Here is a 22,621-nt window from a genome sequence, read left to right on the forward strand (position 1 = left end):
TAATGATAGTAAAGATGATTCAAAATCTTGGAAACAGAATGAAGAAAATACAAGAAACGTTTAATAAGGACCTAGAAGAACTAAAGAGCAAACGAACAATGATGAACAACACAATAAATGAAATAAAAAATTCTCTAGAAGGAAGCAATAGCAGAGTAACTGAGGCAGAAGAACAGAGAAGTGACCTGGAAGATAAAATAGTGGAAATAACTACCGCACAGCAGAATAAAGAAAAAAGAATGAAAAGAATTGAGGACAGTCTCAGAGATCTCTGAGACAACATTAAATGCACCGACATTCGAATTTTAGGGGTCCCAGAAGAAGAAAAGAAGAAAGGGACTGAGAAAATATTTGAGGAGATTGTAGTTGAAAACTTCCCTAATATGGGAAAGGAAGTAGTTACTCAAGTCCAGGAAGCACAGAGAGTCCCATACAGGATAAATCCAAGGAGAACAGGCCAGGACACATATTAATCAAGCTATCAAAAATTAAAAACACAGAAAAATATTAAAACCAGCAAGGAAAAACAAGAAATAATCTACAAGGGTATCCCCATAAGGTTAACAGTTGATCTTTCAGCAGAAACTCTGCAAGCCAGAAGGGAGTGGCAGGACATATTTAAAGTGATGAAAGGGAAAAAACGACAAACAAGATTACTCTCCACAGCAAGCATGTCATGCAGATTTGACGGAGAAACTAAAACCTTTAGACAGGAAATGTTAAGAGAATTCAGCACCACCTAACCAGCTTTACAACAAATGCAAAAGGAACTTTTCTAGGCAGGAAACACAAGAGAAGGAAAACACCTAGAATAACAAACCCAAAACAATTAAGAAAATGGTAATAGAAACATACATATCGATAATTACCTTAAATGTAAATGGATTAGGTGCTTCAACCAAAAGACATAGACTAGCTGAATGGATACAAAAACAACATCCATGTATATGCTGTCTACAACAGACCCACTTCAGACCTAGGGACACATACAAACTGAAAGTGAGGGGATGGAAAAAGATATTCCATGCAAATGGAAATCAAAAGAAAGCTGGAGTAGCAATTCTCATATCAGACAAAATAGACTTTAAGACTATTACAAGAAACGAAGACGGACAGTACATAAGGATCAAGGGATCAATCCAAGAAGAAGCTATAACAATTGTAAATATTTATGCATGCAACGAAGGAGCACCTCAATACATAAGGCAAATGCTAACAGCCATAAAAGAGGAAATTGACAGTAACAATCATAGTAGGGGACTTTAACACCCCACTTTCACCAATAGATAGATCATCCAAAATGAAAATAAATAAGGAAACACAAGCTTTAAATGATACATTAAATAAGATGGACTCAATTGATATTTATAGGACATTCCATCCCAAAACAACAGAATACACTTTCTTGTCAAGTGCTCCTGGAACATTCTCTAGGATAGATCATATCTTAGGTCACAAATCTAGTTTTGGTAAATTTAAGAAATTAAGAAATCGTATCAAGTACCTTTTCCGACCACAACGCTATGAGACTAGAAATCAATTACAGGAAAAATTCTGTAAAAAAATACAAACACATGGAGGCTAAACAATACTTAATAACCAAGAGATCACTGAAGAAATCAAAGAGAAAATAAAAAAATACCTAGAGACAATGAAAACACGACGACCCCAAACCAATGGGATGCAGCAAAAGTAGTTGTAAGAGGGAAGTTTATAGCACATCAATCCTACCTCAAGAAACATCTCAAATAAAGAACCTAACCTTACACCTAAAGCACTTAGAGAAAGAAGAACAAAACCCCCCTGAAGTTAGCAGAAGGAAAGAATCATAAAGATCATATCAGAAATAAATGAAAAAGAAATGAAGGAAACAATAGCAAAGATCAGTAAAACTAAAAGCTGGTTCTTTGAGAAGATAAACAAAATTGATAAACCATTAGCCAGACTCATCGAGAAAAAACAGGAGAAGATTCAAATCAATAGAATTAGAAATGAAAAAGGAGAAGTAACAACTGACACTGCAGAAATACAAAGGATCATGAGAGATTACTGCAAGCAACTATGTGCCAATAAAATGGACAACCTGGAAGAAATGGACAAATTCTTAGCAAAGCATAGGCTTCCGAGACTGAACCAGGAAGAAATAGAAACTATAAACAGATCAATCACAAGCACTGAAATTGAGACTGTGATTAAAAATCCTACAACAAACAGAAGCCCAGGGCCAGATGGCTTCACAGGTGAATTCTGTCAAACATTTTGAGAAGAGCTAATGCCTCTCCTTCTCAAACTGTTCAAAAATTTAGCAGGAGGAGGAATACTCTCAAACTCATTATATGAGACCACCATCACCCTGATACCAAAACCAGACAAAGATGTCACGAAGAAAGAAAACAACAGGCCAATATCACTGATGAACATAGATGCAAAAATCCTCAACAAAATACTAGCAAACAGAATGCATCAGCACATTAAAAGGATCATACACCATGATGAAGTGTGGTTTATACCAGGAATGCAAAGATTCTTCAATATACGCAAATCAATCCATGTGATATACCATATTAACAAACTGAAGAATAAAAATCATATGATAAACTCAAATCATGTAGAAAAAGCTTTCGAGAAAATTCAACACCCATTTATGAAAAAAACCCTCCAGAAAGTGGGCATAGAGGGAACTTACCTCAACATAATAAATGCCATATATGACAAACCCACAGCCAACATTGTTCTCAATGGTGAAAAACTGAAACGATTTCCACTAAGATCAAGAACAAGACAGGTTGCCCACTCTCACCAAGATTATTCAACATAGTTTTGGAAGTTTTAGCCACAGCAATCAGAGAAGGAAAAGAAATAAAACTAATCCAAATAGGAAAAGAAGTAAAGCTGTCAATTTTTGCAGATGACATGATACTATACATAGAGAATCCTAAAGACTCTACCAGAAAACTATTAGAGCTAATCAATGAATTTGGTAAAGTCCAGGATACAAAATTAATGCCCAGAAATTTCTTGCATTCCTATATACTAATGATGAAAAATATGAAAGAGAAATTAAGGAAACACTCTCATTTACCATTGCAACAAAAAGAATACAATTCCTAGGAATAAACCTACCTAAGGAGACAAAAGACCTTTATGCAGAAAAGTATAAGACACTGATGAAAGAAGTTAAAGACGATACCAACAGATGGAGAGGTATAGCATGTTCCTGGACTGGAAGAATCAACATTGTGAAAATGACTATACTACCCAAAGCACTCTACAGATTTAATGCACTCCCTATCAGACTACCAATGGCATTTTTCACAGAACTAGAACAAAAACTCACAATTTGTATGGAAACACAAAAGACCCTGAATAGCCAAAGCAATCTTGAGAAAGAAAAATGGAGCTGGAGGAATCAGGCTCCTGGGCTTGAGACTATACTACAAAGCTGTAGTAATCAAGATAGTATGGTACTGGCATAAAAACAGAAATATAGATCAATAGAACAGGCTACAAAGCCCAGATATAAACCCACTCACATATGGTCACTTTATTTTTGATAAAGGAGGCAAGAATATACAATGGAGAAAAGACATCCTCTTCAATAAGTGGTGCTGGGAAAACTGGAAAGCTACATGTAAAAGAATGAAATTAGAACACTCCCTAACACCATACACAAAAATAAACTCAAAATGGATTAAAGACCTAAATGTAAGGCAAGACAGTGTAAAACTCTCAGAAGAAAACATAGGCAGAATACTCTATGTCATAAATCACAGCAAGATCCTTTTTGACCCACCTCCTAGAGAAATGGAAATAAAAACAAAAATAAACAAATGGGACCTAATGAAACTTAAAAGCTTTAGCACAGCAAAGGAAAACATAAACTGGATGAAAAGGCAGTCCTCAGAATCGGAGAAAATATTTGCAAATGAAGCAACTCTCAAAGGATTAATCTCCAAATTTTACAAGCAGCTCATGCAGCTCAATATCAAAAAACAACCCAATCCAAAAGTGGCTAGAAGACCTAAATAGACATTTCTCCAAAGAAGATATACAGATTGTCAACAAACAGATGAAAGGATTCTCAACATCACTCATCATTAGAGAAATGCAAATCAAAACTGCAAGGAGATATCACCTCACACCAGTCAGAATGGCCATCATCAAAAAATCTACAAACAGTAAATGCTGGAGAGGGTGTGGAGAAAAGGGAACCCTCTTGCACTGTTGCTGGGAATATAAACTGATATAGCCACTATGGAGGACAGTATGGAGGTTCCTTAAAAGAGTAAAAATAGAACTACCATACGACCCAGCAATCCCACTACTAGGCATATACCCTGAGAAAACCATAATTCAAAAAGAGTCATGTACCATGGTGTTCATAGAGTGAAGTAAGTTAGAAAGAGAAAAACAAATACCATATGCTAACACATATATATGGAATCTAAAAAAAAATGCTTTTGAAGAACCTAGGGGCAGGACAGGAGTAAAGACACAGACGTAGAGAATGGACTTGACATCGGAAGGGGAAGTGTAAGCTGGGACGAAGTCAGAGAGTGGCATGGACTTATATATACTACCAAATGTAGAATAGATAGCTTGTGGGAAGCAGCCACATAGCACAGGGAGATCAGCTCAGTGCTTTGTGACCACCTAGAGGGGTGGGATAGTGGGGGGGGGGAGGGAGACGCAAGAGGGAAGGAGATATGGGGATATATGCATATGTATAGCTGATTCACTTTGTTATAAAGCAGAAGCTAACACACCATTGTAAAGCAATTATATTCCCATAACTATGTTAAAAAAAGAATTTGAATAAACATTTCACCAAAGAAGATATACAAATGTCCAATAAGGACATGAATATATGCTCAACATTTTTAGTCATCTGGGAATTTCAAATAACAACAATAATACCACTTTACCCCTCTTTACGTTGACTAGAATCAAGAAGTCAGATGATAGCAAATCTCGGCAAGGATATGAAGAATATAGAACCCTCTCATATTGCTGATAACAATGTAAAATGGTACAGCTGTTGTGGAAAAAAGTTTGGTAGTTAATATTAAATGTTAAACTTAGCATTACCATATGGCCCTGTAAATCCACTTCCAGTTATACTCCCAAGAGAATCTGAAGCATGTGTTCACATAAAAACTTGTACATGAATGTACATAGAAGCATTATTCATAATAGGCAAAAAGTGGAAACAACCTGAATATCCATGAATTGACAAGTGAATAAGCAAGTGTGTTTATTCATGCAATTATTTAGTTATAAAAAGGAATGAAGTACAGATACATGCTACCCGGTGGAAAAACCTTGAAAACATTATACTAAGTAAAAGAAGCCAGGCTCAGAAGACCACATATTATATGATGCTGTTTATATGAAATGTCCAGAACAGGCCAATCCATAGAGACAGAAAGTTGATTAGTGGTTTCCAAGCCTGGAGAGAGGGGAGCAAAGGGAGTGACTGCTAATGGTTTCTTTTGGGGGTGATGAAAATGTTCTGGAATTAGATAGTTGCACAACTCTTTGCATGTATGTTGCACAACTCTGAATTGTATAATTCAAAATGGTGAATTTTATGGTGTGTCAATTATATCTCAATTGTTAAAATTGAGGGGAAAATGCCAGTATTATGCAAATTCTTCTAGGACCTAGAAAAATAGAGAATTCTTTCCAGCATAACTTTGATAACGAAAACACTTATGAGAAAGGAAAATACGGGCCACGCTGGAGTACAGAGTGCACAAATTTAGTGCACAAGTCCTAAACCATATAGCGATGTATAGAATCTGGTTATTTGAAAATTGGACACTACATCACAATCAAGTCAGATTCCTTCCAGTCCTGCAGTGTTCCTTTAATATTTGAATATGAAATTTTTATTTACCAAATTAGATGAGTGAAGATGAAAAATCATAGTCTCAGTAGATTTAGGAAAAATATTTGATGAAATTCAACACCCATTCGTGATAAAACTAGCAAACTGGGAATAAAAGGGAACATCCTTACTGATATAAGGAATCTTCCAAAAATTCTAGAGTAGACATCATACTTAATGGTAAAATGTTGAGAGCTTTCCTTCTGCAGTTGTGAATGAGACAAGAAAGGCTGCTAACCTTATTTCTATTCAACCTTGTACTTAAGATTTTAGCCAGCATAGGAATACAAGAATAAGACATAAAAGGTGTAAGGCTTAGGGAGAAAGATAGATATGTCATTATTCACAGATTATATATATATGTATGTATGTACATATATATATTTACGAAGTCCAGAAGAATCTAAAGATTAGCTATTAGAAGTATTGAGTGAGTTAAAGTTGCTGGATACAAGTTCAAAATAAAAAAATCAACAGTAACTGAAAAAGAAAAATTTTAAAACAACTACCATTTATTCTTAGGGTTAAATCTAACAAAAGATGTGTAAGACCTCTACACAGAAAAGTGTAATATGTTACTGAGACACATTGAGTAAGATAAATATATGGAGCTATAGATCTGTTCATAGACTAGAAAAACAATGTTATAAGAATGTCAGTTTTCTTCAGGTGATCTATAGAATCAATGCAAATGCAATGAAAATTCTAATTTTTTCCCCTGAGAAATTGACACGCTGATTCTAAAGTCTATATGGAAATGCAAAAGGCTGGAATTAGCCTAGGCAACTTTGAAGTCAAAGATACAGTTGGAGAATTTACTGAGTTTTGAGATTTACTTTAGAGCTGTAGCAACGTATGATAGTTTGGTACTGGTATAAGAATAGATAAACAGACCAGTGTAACAGAGGAGAGATTCTAGAAATAGACCCATGCTCTAAAAGATAATTTTGGGGAATATCTTCCTGACCTTGTGGTAGGAAAAGATTGCTTAAAAATGATACAAATAGCATCAGTCTTTAGGTGAAAGGCTCATAAATGAGACTACCTTAAATTAGGAATTTCTGTTCATCAAAAATTCCATTCCATTAGGAGGGTGAAAAGGCAAGTATATATGTGCTGTACATACAATCAACAAAAGACACATATCCAAAAAATGTGAAGAACTTCTACACATCAAAAAGAGAAAGACAGTTGACACTCTAGAAAAATGGGAAGTGTCTTGAATAGGCACTTCACAAAAAGAGGATGGCCAGTAAGCATATGAAAAAGTGCTGAGAATCATTAGTAATCAGAGAAATACATACTAAAAGTAAAATGAAACCATTACAACCCCGTCAACCAGAATGGCTCAGGTTAAAAACAAAGAAGACCCCAAATGGACAATACCAAGTGTAGGTGAGGGTGTGCAGCAAGTAGAGTTCACATAGACTGCTGGTGGGTGTGGCAACCACTTTGGAAAACAGTTTGGTATTATATACTAAAGTGGAACATTGGGACTTCCCTGGTGGTTCAGTGGTAAAGAATCCACCTTACATGCAGGGGACGCGGGTTCAGTCCCTGGTCAGGGAACTAAGATCCCACATGCCATGGGGCAGCTAAGCCTATGTGCCACGACTGCTTTGCTCTCGCGCCTCAACTAGAAAGCCTGCATGCCACAAACTACAGAGCCCACGCGCTCTGAAACCCGTGCGCCACAACTACAGAGCCTACAAGCCCTGGAGCCTGCGTGCCACAGCCAGAGAAGAGGAAACCCACATGCCACAACTAGAGAGAAGGCCGTGTGCTGCAATAAAAGATCCCGCATGCCTCAATGAAGATCCCGCGTGCTGCAACTAAGACATGACACAGCCAAAAATAAATAAAATAAACTTAAAAAAATAAATAAATAAAGTGGAACACATGCTTACTCTGTGACTCCACAATTACACTCTTGGTCATACACTCAACAGAAATATATACACATATGTATAGAACATGTGCATGAATAACAGCATATAATTTGTAAATATCCCAAATTTGGAAATCACTTAAATCTTCATCAACATTAGATTCGGTAAATATTGGATAAATAAATATTAAAATGAATACCAACCAATAAACTGGATAAATAAATTTGGGGTTGGCTAAAAGTGCCTTCGGTTTTGTTTTTTTTTTTAAGATTTTTTTGCATGTGGACCATTTTTAAAGTCTGTATTGAATTTGTTACAATATTGCTTCTGTTTTTATGTTTTGGTTTTTTGGCTGCAAGACATGTGGGATCTTAGCTCCCTGACCAGGGAGTGAAGCTACACCCTCTGCATTTAGAAGGCGATGTCTTAACCACTGGACCACCGGGGAAGTCCCATCTTTGCTTTTTTTTTTTTTTTTTTTGCGGTATGCAGGCCTCTCACTGTTGTGGCCTCTCCCGTTGCGGAGCACAGGCTCTGGACGCGCAGGCTCAGCGGCCATGGCTCACGGGCCCAGCCGCTCTGCGGCATGTGGGATCCTCCCAGACCGGGGCACGAACCCGTGTCCCCTGCATCGGCAGGCGGACTCTCAACCACTGCGCCACCAGGGAAGCCCCCCATCTTTGCTTTTTAAGTAAAAATAAAAGACACATTTTTCATTTTCACCAAGAACTTTATTGAAAAACGTATTCACCCTTTTGTTCCACTACCTTCTGCCATTTTTCAGGCAACTTCATAATTCCATCTTCCCAAAACTATTTTTATATTTTTGAACAAAGAGCTGTTCCAGGTGCCTTTTACAGTCTTCTAGGGAATTGAAATTTTTTCCATTAAGAGAATTTTGTAAAGACGAAATAAATGGAAATCTGAAGATGCAATGTCTGGTGAATACAGTGGATGAATCAGAACTTCCCAGACAGGCTGTAACAGTTTTTGCCTAGTCATCAAAGAAACATGCGGTCTTGCATTATCCTGATGAAGATTACATGTTTTCTGTTGACTAATTCTGGACGCTTTTCGTCAAGTGCTGCTTTCAGTTGGTCTAATTGGGAGCAGTACTTGTTGGAATTACTTGTTTGGTTTTCCGGAAGGAGGATAATAGAGGACTCCCTTCTGATTCCACCATATACACAACATCACCTTCTTTGGTTGAAGACCAGCCTTTGGTGTGGTTGGTGGTGGTTCATTTCACTTGTCCCACGATCTCTTCCGTTGCACATTATTGTACAGTATCCACTTTTCATCTGTTTTAAAATGGAATGTTTTCATTACATTTAAGTAGAGAATCGCATGTGGAAATATGGTCAAGAAGGTTTTTTTTGCTTAAGTTATGTGGAACCCAAACATCAAAGCGATTAACATAACCAAGCTGCTGCAAATGATTTTTGGCACTCAATTTCGATATTTTGAGTATGTTGGCTATCTCCCACGTGGTATAACTGATTGTTCTCAACGAATGTCTCGATTTGATTGCTATCAGCTTCAACTGGTCTACCCGACCGTGGAGCATCATCCAGTGAGAAATCTCCAGCATGAAACTTCGCAAAACACTTTTGACACGTTTCATCAGCCACTTTTGACGTTTCATCAGCCAACTTCTCCATACACAGCAGAGATCTTTTTTTGTGTTTCAGTTGCGTTTTTACCTTTCTTAAAATAATAAAGCATAAAATGCCGAAAATGTTGCTTTTTTTCTTCCATCTTCAGTATTGAAATGGCTACACAAAAATTCACCAGTTTTGATGTGTTTTTTAAAATGCACACTGATATGACAGCTGTCACATACAGTCTAACAAAATTGTTTTGAATGAAGTTAAAGACAACTAAGTGCTACTAGAGCCATCTTACGGAAAAACCCGAATGAACCTTTTGGCTAACCCAATATTAATACATTAGAATACTATTTAGTAGTGGCCTTGGACAGTGTCAGTAAATGAATAATGCAATATGAATGAATGTGGTAAACGTACAAAAGAAGCCACAAAGTAATACATACTCTATGTGTTCATTTATGTGAATTTCAAAATCAGGCAAAATTAAACTATTATAAGTCAAAGCAGTGGTTACTTTGGAACAGGGGTGGAATAGTGATTCGGAGAGGGACATCAGGGAACTTCTAGAGACTGATATTAATAAATTTTTTGTCCTGGGTGGTGGTTGCATGGGTCCTTGCTTTGAAATAATTTATCTGTACATTTATGTTTGTTTTAAAAATTTTTTTATTGGAGTATAGTTGCTTTACAATGTTGTGTTAGTTTCTTGCTGTACAGCAAAATGAATCAGTCATACATATACATATATCCATGCTGTTTTAGATTTCCTTCCCATTTAGGTCACCACAGAGCATTGAATAGAGTTCCCTGTGCTATACTGTAGTTTCTCATTATTTATCTATTTCATACATAGTTGTGTATATATGTCAGTCCCAATCTCCCAATTCATTCCACCCCTCCTTCCCCCATTGGTAACCGTAGGTTTGTTCTTTACATCTGTGACTCTATTTCTGCTTTGCAAATAAGTTCATCTCTACCATTTTTCTAGATTCCACGTATATGCATTAATATACAATATTTTTCTCTTTCAGACTTACTTCACTCTATGACAATCTCTAGGTCCATCCACGTCTCTGCAAATGGCATTATTTTGTTCCTCTTTATGGCTGAGTAATATTCCATTGTATATATGTACCACATCTTCTTTATTCATTCCTCTGTCGATGGCCATTTAGGTTGCTTCCATGTCCTGGCTGTTGTACATAGTGCTGCAGTGAACATCAGGGTGCATGCATCCTTTCGAATTATGTTTTTTTCTGGATACATGCCTAGGAGTGGGATTGCTGGGTCATATGGTAGCTCTATTTTTAGTTTTTTAAGGAACCTCCATACTGTTCTCCATAGTGGCTGTATCAATTTACATTCCCACCAACAGTGCAGGAGGCTTCCCTTTTCTCCACACCCTCTCCAGCATTTATTGTTTGTAGAATTTGTAATGATGGCCATTCTGACCAGTGTGAGGTGGTACCTCGTAGTTTTGCTTTGCATTTCTCTAATAATTAGTGATGTTGAGCATCTTTTCATGTGCACATTTATGTTTTGTGCACTTTACTGTTTATTAAATTTAACAGTAAAAAAAGGTTAAAAGAATGGTCAGTTGAGAAAGTCTTGAGAAGGAATATCAGTACCATTTCTTGGTCTTTAGACTGTCAGCTTCACCTAATTTCTTAACAAAGAGTGAGAATGAAAATAAAACAACCCCCCCTCAAAAAAATATCAGTAGGTTTTGCTGCTTCCTCAATGAGGAGTATATATAGTGTAAAAAATATTAATTCCTAAGTCTTTTACTCTAAAATTTTTTCTTGAAACTCTTTAGTTTCAGAATGGAATCTAATGTTTGTTGTTTGTTTTGAATTAGGAGGTGCTAATGATGCTGGATAACTATGTGAGAGATTTCAAAGCATTGATTGACTGGATTCAACTTCAGGAAAAGCTAGAGAAGACAGATGCTCAAAGCAGGTAATGAATTCTGGTCTTTATATTTATAGCAGACAGGAGATTCAAAAACAATTATTAAAATTGACAGTGAACTTGATCTCAGCTTAGTTTGAAACTTGTAAAAATCTTAAAGTTGGGAGCTGCATTTCTCAAGTTCAGTAACAAGTATTTATCGGGTACCTACCAGTACAATGCACTTTTATCTGGTACAGAAATTTAATTGCCTAATATGATACATTTACTCCTTTCATGAATTTTCAGTCTAAGGGTCGAATAAAATAGAACTTACTACTATGAAAAACTATTATAGATGTTCAGTGAAAGACAGGGTCATATTTCTTTTGGGGGATAGATCAGGAAAGATTTCATAGAAAATACAGAAGTGTTTAAAGAAAGTGATGGATTTTAACAAAGTGGTTGGCCTTTCAGATGAAGGGAATAAGGATAGGTATAGAAGTGCAGAGTGTGTGAAGTGACAGCAATGTAGGGAAAGGTATAGTATTTCTTCTTAATATAGTAGGCAGTGAGGAAAATTGATGAAATTAGGGGAATAATGAGAGATTAGAGATATTTTAGAAAGCTTCATTTGGAATCAGCACACAACATCTGAGTGCTATGTGTCAGGCTCTGGGACTATTGTGGTGAAGAAAACAGACATAGTCCCCGCCCTCATGAAGTGCACAGTGCATTGACAGGAAACAGTGTACAAAGTGTCATCCAAAAGAAATGTAGTATACTTTGGAAGTATAAGAAAACTTACCATCATGCAGTTTGTTAAGTCCAGGAGGGCTTCCCCAAGGAGGAGGAGGTTACATTTAAGTGAGGCAGAAATATCAAGAAGCAGTTAGCTTGACAAGGAGAGAAGAAAAGGGTAATTCCAGGTAGAGGTGATGGTATATGATATCCTGGAGGTGGAAGAGAGCACAGTGTAGTCAAGAATTTAGAGTTTAGAAGGGCTGGAGTGAAGAGAGCAGGGGAAAAGTGGCATGAGAGGAACCTAGAGAGGTAGAGTGAGACCAGATTATGTAGGACTCTGTAGACATGATAAAAACCTTAGACTTTATTTTGAGCTGTAAAGGTTCTTAAGTAAGGAAACTACATACCAGGCTTGCGTTTTTAAAAGATCTTTCTGGCTGTAGTGTGGGAAGGTTGAGGTTCATCAGTATAGTTTATAGATGGTGGCTACTCAGACTAGAGTAAAGGCACTAGGGAGAGTTGAGAGATATTCCAGAGATAGGTAATCCAACTGGATTTAGTATCATTTTGGTTATGTGCAAAGGCAAAAGAACAATTTACTATTTCATTTAGACTTAAAAGTGAAACCAAGCCCTTGTGAAATGGGTCAGTTCATATGGAGCTACAATGATGCCTTTTTACCCAGAGAAAACAGGCCTAGGCTGCCTCTTTCCCTTAGATTTAACCTTGGTTCAGTCTCAGTGAGTGGAACCATCCTATAGAGAACGTATCTTTTATCCCATCCTAGTGTATCAGCCCCAGGGGGAAATCAAGAGGGTGAAGGAATCCCAAGAGACAAATCCAGGAAGTCTTGATTCCCAGGAAACCAAATTCAAGGAAGCCATGATATGTTGATCCTTTTAATATTTTTTTCTCACAATGAAAATTTTTTACTCTGTCCCTGGGTGGGTCAAGCCTAGTTGTCTTTGTAACAAGCAGTTTCGTCTTTACCCCTTGGTAATAGGTGATTAGATTGGGCAGGGGTGGGGGGTACATTCCTTCACTGGGTTGAACCAAGTTAAGAGATCATCACGCTGATTTGTGATTGGTGACTATTTTGCCCTTGTAAAGATAAGCAGAGGAAAGCAGTTTCAAAGAAAATGGAATAGATGTACAGAGAGAGGCAGAAATGAGAGAAATCATGTTGTCTTTGAGAGTTTAAGAGTATTGCTTTAAAGCCTGCCTCTTCCAGCCCTAATCATGAGCCACCTTGAGGATGTCCTTGACATTTTACAGTTCATATCCTTACAATAAGTCTTTATTACTTTTTTCTTTTTTATTTAACTTGATGGAGTTCCTGTTCCTTATATCCAAAAAGGGTCTGTAATATAACCATTAGTGCATTAAAAAGCTAACTAGATTTTTTAATTTTCTTGCTTGCAAACTCCAAGCTAACAATGGCTATGTTGAAGATTGTATTGAGAAAGCTTGTGAGGCCAAGTCCAACAGCTATTCATGTCATACAAAAATATACTTGAGGCAACTATTTATTTATTTATTCATTTATTCATTTATTTATTTATTTATTTATTTATTTATTTATGGCTGCATTGGGTATTTATTTATGGCTGTGTTGGGTCTTCATTGCTGTGTGCGGGCTTTCTCTAGTGCGGCGAGCGTGGGCTACTCTTCATTGTGGTGCGCGGGCTTCTCACTGTGGTGGCTTCTCTTGTTGCAGAGCACAGGCTGTAGCCACGCGGGCTTCAGTAGTTGCGGCATGTGGCCTTCAGTAGTTGTGGTTTGTGGGCTCTGGAGCACAGGCTCAGTAGTTGTGGTGCACGGGCTTCTTTGCTCCACAGCATGTGGGATCTTCCTGGACCAGGGCTCGAACACGTGTCCCCTACATTGGCAAGTGGATTCTTAACCACTGTGCCACCAGGGAAGCCCTGAGGCAACTCTTTTAACTTAAGCACTTATCAGCATTTCTCCTTTTTGCCTCCTGAGGCAGCTCCCAGATATAGAAAGCAACCTTAAATTTCCTGTAGATGGCATTATCCATCTTTCATTCCTCAAATCATGCATCAAAATTTATTTCACCCAGACTTGAAATGTAAATGTAAAAACTGAAGTTGTACATACTTAGAAAAGAAAATATAGATAAATATTTATATATTTTTATTGTGGGTAAGGACTTTGTAAGACAAAGGCAAAAAGCACAAAGGAAAATATCGATAGGCTTGATTTAACAGGAAGAAAATATGCCTTTCTACATAAAAATATAATTACAAGTGAAACAGTTATGTCATCTATGTGACAAGATTTGTAGCCATAATAGTAATAATAATAGTAGTAGTAGTAAATGATTGCAAATCAATTAGAAAATGATGCAAATCCCAGTGGATAAAATGGGCAGTAGATACCAATGTACAAATCCCAAAAGATGAAATTTAAATGACTGGTAAAAGAGTTCAGCCTCACTTGTAATGATAGTAAATGGATTATAATTTAAAAAACAAAAGCAAATACCATTTTGCCAGTGAATTTTTTTTTTTCAACTAAACATCTTTATTGAAATCCTTGTAGGCAAAAGAACTCATCAAAGACTGAAACTCTAGCACAGGAGTCAGCAGACTTTTTCTGTAAAGTGCCAGATAGTAAATATTCTAGACTTTGCAAGCAATGCTGTCTCTTTCACAAGCCAACGAAAATTTTAAGACAAGATACCAACTGTTGGCAAGGTTAAAGTAAAATGGGCACTTTTCATCTGGTGGAAGTGTAATTTGTTACAACCTTTCTGAAAGGCGATTTAGCAATAAATTATCAAAAGCTTTAGACTTTATTTGGATAATCATCTATCTGAATTTTCTTGTTTTCTAACAATAAATTTCACTTTTTAATGAGAAAAAAATCACAATCACTAGATTAAATGGAAAGTAAGAGGCAAGCAGATTTGGGGAGTTATGGAGGTCTGACTGTGAGGGCATTAAGGATAAAGAAGATGTTGCTTCGGAAAAAACATTTTAGTAGAGATTGTGCATCCTATCAACTGATTGGTTGTGGGGCCAGTGAAGAAGGAGGAATAGTTAGCTTTTATAGCAAAGAGCAGTGAAATGTCTATGATGTCACTCTCACGGGTGATTAAGAGGTAGAGGACGAAGACTTCATATTTTCCTGTGTATTCTACATTTTAACCCTCACCACTGTATTTCTGTCTGATCTCAGTTCTACACACTTAGCTCTCCAAGGATATTAGACACAAGCAGCCAGAATTAGTACCATTGCCTTTTTAATGTGTTTTTAGCTGGGTGTATGGAAGCTTTTAAAATATAAGTAGTTTATATCCTGTCTTTGTAACCCCATAGCCCTTTTTTAGATAATTACGCTTATGTTGCTATGCTGTAGTGGGTGGAAAATCCTGGACCATGCATCATCTGGGATTACTTACTGGTAATATGGTAACTTTCTGGAAAACAATGCACTGGGGAAAAATTGTGACCTGCTTATGTTTTCATGCACTAACAACCAAGAGAAAAGATTAGATTACCCTTCCCCTGCCACCCCTTTTCTCTGTTAATCTGCTGTATGTCTTGAATTGGCAGACCAACTTCATTGGCATGGGAAGTAAAGAAGATGTCCCCAGGACGTCATGTGATTCCAAGTCCGTCAACAGATAGAATAAGTGTAACGTCAAATGCTCGAAGAAGCTTAAATTTTGGGTGAGATGAACTCAAAAAAGCCTACTGAGGCTTGCATTACAGTAAATAATTTTTTTGTGGGTGATATAGTATTATAAAACTGGTATTTCACTATAAATATATCCATGTATATGTTTTTGTTTATGTATGAAATTGTTTGAATAAAAAGTTAAAAAAATCCAGGAGAGTAAAGTTTAAGTTTCAGGAAATGTTATATATTCAAACATAATTAGGATCCAAAAATTAAAACTCATAAACATATTACATGCTAAATGATTTGTAACAACAAATGATCTAAATATATTGTAAACTGTGTTATCCATATTATCATATGGATTACATCTTTATACATTATAATCTCATCAACACAGTTTTATAATTATTGTTTTATGCAGTTGACTTTTATATCACATACGAGAAGAAAAGGGGTTACAAGAAAAAATAAGTTTGTATTGTCTTTCGAATTTACCTATGTAGTTACTTTTAGTGGTCCTCTTTATTTCTTCATGTGGATTCAAGTTACTGTCTAGTGTCCTATCATTTCAACCAGAAAAACTCCCTTTAATATATCTTATTGGGCAGGTCTGCTAGTGACATTTTTTCTCAGTGTTTGTTTATCTGAGAATATCTTATTCTTCAGGTTTTGAAGGATAGTTTTGCTGTGCATAGAATTCTTGGTTGAGAGTCTTTTTCTTTTAGCACTTTGACTATGTCCTCTCACTGCCTTCTGGCTTCCATGGCTTCCGGTGAGATATAAACTGTTATTCTTATTGGGAATCCTTTCATGAGATGCCTCAGTTTTCTCTTGCTGCTCTCAGAATTCTCTCTTTGTCTTTGGTTTTCAGTAGTTTGACTATGATGTATTTAGGTGTGGATCTCTGAGTTTATCCTACTTCAGATTTGTTGAGCTTTTTGGATTTGTAGATGAATGTTTTTCATCAAATTTGGGAAGTTTTTGTCCGTTATTTCTGCAGATATTCCTTCTGTCCCTTTCTCTCCTCTGGGAATCCCACTATACCTGTGCTGGTACTCATGATGGTGTTCCACAGGTCTTTGAGACTCTGTTCAAATGTCTGCATTCTTTTTTCTTTGTGTTTCTTGGGTTAGATAGTCTCACTTTACCTCTCTTCAAATTTGCTATTTTTTTATTTTGCAAGCTCAGTTATGCTGTTGAGCCCCTCTGGTGAATTTTTCACGTCCATTATTGTACTTTTCAACTCCAGAACATCTATGTAGTTCTTTTTTATATTTAATCTCTCTTTATTGATATTTTGTATTTGATGAAACATTATCATATTTTATTTTTAGATGTGGTTGCCTTTTGTTTTTAGATATTATTTGAACATATTTATAATAGCTCATGTAAAGTCTTTGTCTAGTAAGTCCAAAGTTCAGGCTTCCTTGAGGACCTCTTTCAGTTACTGTTCTTTTTGTGTGTCTGTGAGTAAGCCATACCTTCCTGTTTCTTTGCATATCTTATTTGTTTTTTGTTAAAAATGGGATATTTTAAATAATATAATACGACAGCTCTGGGGATCAGATTGCTACCCTTTCCAGGATTTGTTGTTGTGGCTGTTTACTGGTGGTGGTTTTATTACTATTTGTTTGTTTAGTGACTTCCTTGAACTAGTTTTCTGAAGTCTATGTTCTTTGTCATGTGTAGTCACTAAAGTCTCTGCTCAGTTATCTTACTTGTCAACTAATGATTTGACAGAGGTTTCCTTAAATGCCTTGAATCAGTAAATCACCTTGAACCAGTAAATCTCCTAGCTCTTGTCTGGTCTTACATGTGATCACTATGTCTTCGGTGCTCTGGAGTTTACAATTCTGCCTTTACTGTCAGTTCCTGCTTCCTCAGAGCCTCAAGGTCAGTCAGAGGTGAGAGATTAGGGCCTTCCCTGATTTTTCCTGGGATTGCACACAACCCTGCACATGTGTGGGGCCTTCTTCATTTCCAGGAATATATGGGAGCTTTTCAAAGCCCCCTAGGGACTTCTCATTCTCCAACTTTTCCTGTTAAGGTAGCCCCTGTTTGCCCAAAATGCTATTCACAGCTCTGTCAGCTATGATATTGTTCATCACAGTCATCACTGTTGTTTTCCTTAACTTTCCATGGCAAAATTTGTTTTTAAAGACAAAAATTTGTTTGGACTTTAGTTCTTTAGAGTGAGTCTTAACATTTGATGTGTAGTGTGAGGATTGGTGAGTAGTTTACTTGGTCAGTTATCTTTCTTCTGTTAAAACTTACCCTTTCTTCATGACTTCTTACTGCTCCCCTCACTGCCGACCCCACTCCACCATGTCATGGTCATTTTTATCTCTTGTTACTGCTGAACCTTGCATATACTTATATTATTAGATTTTCAATGTGTTAAAAATATTTTTTAACATCTTTATTGGAGTATAATTGCTTTACAATGGTGTGTTAGCTTCTGCTGTATAACGAGGTGAATCAGCTATATGTATACATATATCCCCATATCCGCTCCCTCTTGCATCTCCCTCCCATCCTCCCTATCCCACCCCTCTAGGTGGTCACAAAGCACTGAGCTGATCTCTCTGTGCTATGCAGCTTCTTCCCACTAGCTATCTATTTTACATTTGGTAGTGTATATATGTCAGTGCTACTCTCTCACTTCGTCCCAACTTACGCTTCCCATTCCCCACGTACTCAAGTCCATTCTATACATCTGCGTTTTTATTCCTATCCTGCCGCTAGGTTCATCAGACCTTTCTTTTTATAGATTCCATATTTATGCATTAGCATACGGTGTTTGTTTTTCTTATTTCACTCTGTATGACAGAATTTAGGTCTATCCACCACTACAAATAACTCAATTTCTTTTTCTTTTTATGGCTGAGTAATATTCCAGTGTATATATGTGCCACATCTTCGTTTTCCATTTCATATGTCGATCGACACATAGGTTGCTTCCATGTCCTGGCTATTGTAAATAGAGCTGCAGTGAACATTGTGGTACATGACTATTTTTGAATTATGGTTTTCTCAGCATATATGCCCAGTAGTGGGATTGCTGGGTCATATGGTAGTTCTATTTTTAGTTTTTTAAGGAACCTCCATACTGTTCTCCATAGTGGCTGTATCAATTTACATTCCCACCAACAGTGCAAGAGGGTTCCCTTTTCTCCACACCCTCTCCAGCATTTATTGTTTGTAGATTTCTTGATGATGGCCATTCTGACTGGTGTGAGGTGATACCTTATTGTAGTTTTGATTTGCATTTCTCTAATGATTAGTGATGTTGAGCATCCTTTCATCTGTTTGTTGACAATCTATATATCTGCTTTGGAGAAATGTCTATTTAGGTCTTCTGACCATTTTTGGATTGGGTTGTTTGTTTTTCTAATATTAAGCTGCATTAGCTGCTTGTACATTTTGGAGATTAATCCTTTGACACTTGCTTCATTTGCAAATATTTTCTCCTGTTCTGAGAGTTGTCTTTTTGTCTTATTTATGGTTTCCTTTGCTGTGCAAAAGCTTTGTAGTTTCATTAGGTCCCATTTGTTATTTTTGTTTTTATTACCATTTCTCTAGGAGGTGGGTCAAAAAGGATCTTGCTGTGATTTATGTCATAGAGTGTTCTGCCTATGTTTTCCTCTGAGAGTTTTATAGAGTCTGGCCTTATATTTAGGTCTTTAATCCATTTTGAGTTTATTTTTGTGTATGGTGTTAGGAAGTGTTCTAATTTCATTCTTTTACATGTAGCTGTCCAGTTTTCCCAGCACCACTTATTGAAGAGGCAGTCTTTCCTACATTGTATACTCTTTCCTCCTTTCTCAAAGATAAGGTAACCATATGTGCGTGGGTTTATCTTTGGGGTTTCTATCCTGTTCCATTGATCTGTATTTCTATTTTTGTGCTAGTACCATACTGTCTTTATTACTGTAGCTTTGTAGTATAGTCTGAAGTCAGGTAGCCTGATTCCTCCAGCTCCGATTTTCCTTCTCAAGATTGCTTTGTTTATTTGGGGTCTTTCGTGTTTCCATACAAATTGTTCAATTTTTTGTTCTAATTCTGTGTAAAATGCCATTGGTAGTTTGATAGGGATTGCATTGAATCTGTAGATTGCTTAGGGTAGTATAGTCATTTTCACAATGTTGATTTTTCCAGTCCAAGAACATGCTATATCTATCTGTTTGTATCGTTTTTAATTTCTTTCATCAGTGTCTCATAGTTTTCCACATACTGATGTTTTGTCTCCTTAGGTAGATTTATTCCTAGGTATTTTATTCTTTTCGTTGCAGTGGTAAATGGGAGTGTTTCCTTAATTTCTCTTTCAGATTTTTCATCTTAGTGTATAGGAATGCAAAAGGTTTGTGTGCATTAATTTTTATCCTGCTACTTTACCAAATTCATTGATTAATTCTAGTAGTTTTCTGGTAGCATCTTTAGGATTCTCTATGTATAGTGTCATGTCATCTGCAAACAGTGACAGTTTTACTTCTTCTTTTCGGATTTGGATTCCTTCTATTTCTTTTTTGTCTCTGATTGCTGTGGCTAAAACTTCCAAAACTGTGTTGAACAATCTTGGTGAGAGTCAGCAACCTTGTTTTGTTCCTGGTCTTAGAGGAAATGGTTTCAGTTTTTCACCGTTGAGAACCATGTTGCTGTGGGTTTGTCATATATGGCCTTTATTATGTTGAGGTAGGTTCCCTCTATGCCTGCTTTCTGGAGCGTATTTATCATAAGTGGGTGTTCAATTTTGTCGAAAGCTTTTTCTGCATCTGTTGAGATGGTCATATGGTTTTTATCCTTCAATTTATTATTATGGTGTATCACATTGATTGATTTGCATATATTGAAGAATCCTTGCATTCCTGGGATAAACTCCACTTGATCATGGTATATGATCCTTTTAATGTGCTGTTGGATTCTGCTTGCTAGTATTTTGTTGAGGATTTTTGCATGTATGTTCATCAGTGATATTGGCCTGTAGTTTTCTTTTTTTGTGACATCTTTGTCTGGTTTTGGTTTCAGAGTGATGGTGGCCTTGTAGAATGAGCTTGGGAGTGTTCCTCCCTCTGCTATATTTTGGAAGAGTTTGAGAAGGATAGGTGTTATTAGCTCTTCTCTAAATGAATTCTCTAGAATTCACCTGTGAAGCCATCTGATCCTGGGCTTTTGTTTATTGCCAGATTTTTAATCACAGTTTCAATTTCATTGTTTGTGATTGGTCTGTTTATATTTCCTATATCTTCCTGGTTCAGTCTCGGAAGGTTGTGCTTTTCTAAGAATTTGTCCTTTTCTTTCAGGTTGTCTGTTTTAGTGGCATATAGTTGCTTGTACTAATCTCATGATTTTTTGTATTTCTGCAGTGTCAGTTGTTACTTCTGCTTTTTCATGTCTAATTCTGTTGATTTGAGTCTTCTTCCATATTTTCTTGATGAGTCTGGCTCATGGTTTATCAATTTTGTTTATCTTCTCAAAGAACCAGCTTTTAGTTTTATTGATCTTTCTATTGTTTCCTTTATTTCTTTTTCATTTATTTCTGATCTGATCCTTATGATTTCTTTCCTTCTATTAACTTTGGGGTTTTTTTGTTCTTCTTTCTCTAATTGCTTTAGGTGTAAGATTATGTTGTTTATTTGAGATGTTTCTTGTTTCTTGAGCTAGGATTGTATTGCTATAAAGTTCCCTCTTAGAACTGCTTTTGCTTCATCCCCTAGGTTTTGGGTCATTGTGTTTTCATTGTCGTTTGTTTCTAGGTATTTTTTGATTTACTCTTTGATTTCTTCAGTGATCTGTTGGTTATTTAGTAGTGTACTGTGTAGCTTCCATGTGTTTGTATTTTTTACAGTTTTTTTTTCCTGTAATTGATTTCTAGTCATATAGCGTTGTGGTCAGAAAAGATACTTGATACAATTTCAATTTTCTTAAATTTACCAAGGCTTGATTTGTGACCCAAGATATGATTTATCCTAGAGAGTGTTCCTTGAGCACTTAAGAAGAAAGTGTATTCTGTTGTTTTTGGATGGAATGTCCTATAAATGTCAATTAAGTCCATCTTATTTAATGTGTCATTTAAAGCTTTTGTTTCCTTATATATTTTCATTTTGGATGATCTGTGCATTGGTGGCAGTGGGGTGGTATATTCCCCTACTATTATTGTGTTATTGTCAATTTCCCCTTTTATGGCTGTTAGCATTTGCCTTATATATTGCGGTGCTCCTGTGTTGGGTGCACAAATATTTACAATTGTTATATCTTCTTGGTGGGCTGTTAGCATTTGCCTTATATATTGCGGTGCTCCTGTGTTGGGTGCACAAATATTTACAATTGTTATATCTTCTTGGATTTATCCCTTGATCATTATGTAGTGGCCTTTTTTGTCTCTTGTAATAGTCTTTATTTTAAAGTCTATTTTGTCTTATATGAGGATTGCTACTCCAGCTTTCTTTTTTTTTCCATTTGCATGGAATATATCTGTCCAACCCCTCACTTTCCGTCTGTATGTGTCTCTAGGTCTGAAGTGGGTCCCTTGTATATAGCATATATACGTTTCTTGTTTTTGTATCCATTCAGCCAGTCTGTATCTTTTGGTTGGAACATTTGATCCATTTATATTTAAGGTAATTATCGATATGTATGTTCCTATTACCATATTCTTTTAACTTTTGCTTGTCTGTAAAGGTTTTAATTTCTCTGTCGAATCTGAATAAGATCGTTGCTGGGGAGAGTAATCTTTGTTGTGGGTTTTTCCTTGTCATCACTTTAAATATGTCCTGCCACTCTCTTCTGGCTTGCAGAGTGTCTGCTGCAAGATCAGCTGTTAACCTTATGGGGATTCTCTTGTATGTTAATTGTTACAATGGTGTGTTAGTTTCTGCTTTATAACAAAGTGAATCAGTTATAATATATATATGTTCCCATATCTCTTCCCTCTTGCATCTCCCTTCCTCCTA

At 36.4% G+C, this 22,621-nt stretch overlaps 1 protein-coding gene across 18 annotated transcripts in view; it reads left to right on the forward strand.

Annotated features, from left to right (window-relative positions):
• Window positions 1-22,621, forward strand: part of SCAPER (S-phase cyclin A associated protein in the ER) — a 491,770-nt gene that overhangs the window by 108,182 nt on the left and 360,967 nt on the right. For 17 of the 18 annotated variants that reach the window (XM_055088136.1, XM_028495131.2, XM_024128925.3 and 14 more), the window contains exons 6-7: window positions 11,248-11,348; window positions 15,602-15,718. In XM_055088136.1, coding sequence (XP_054944111.1) covers window positions 11,248-11,348; window positions 15,602-15,718 — 218 coding nt within the window. The remainder of the gene's footprint in view (window positions 1-11,247; window positions 11,349-15,601; window positions 15,719-22,621) is intronic. The other variant, XM_055088141.1, reaches the window with a different exon arrangement.

Source organism: Physeter macrocephalus, chromosome 11 (assembly GCF_002837175.3).
Source record: "Physeter macrocephalus isolate SW-GA chromosome 11, ASM283717v5, whole genome shotgun sequence".
Classification (NCBI taxonomy): domain Eukaryota; kingdom Metazoa; phylum Chordata; class Mammalia; order Artiodactyla; family Physeteridae; genus Physeter; species Physeter macrocephalus.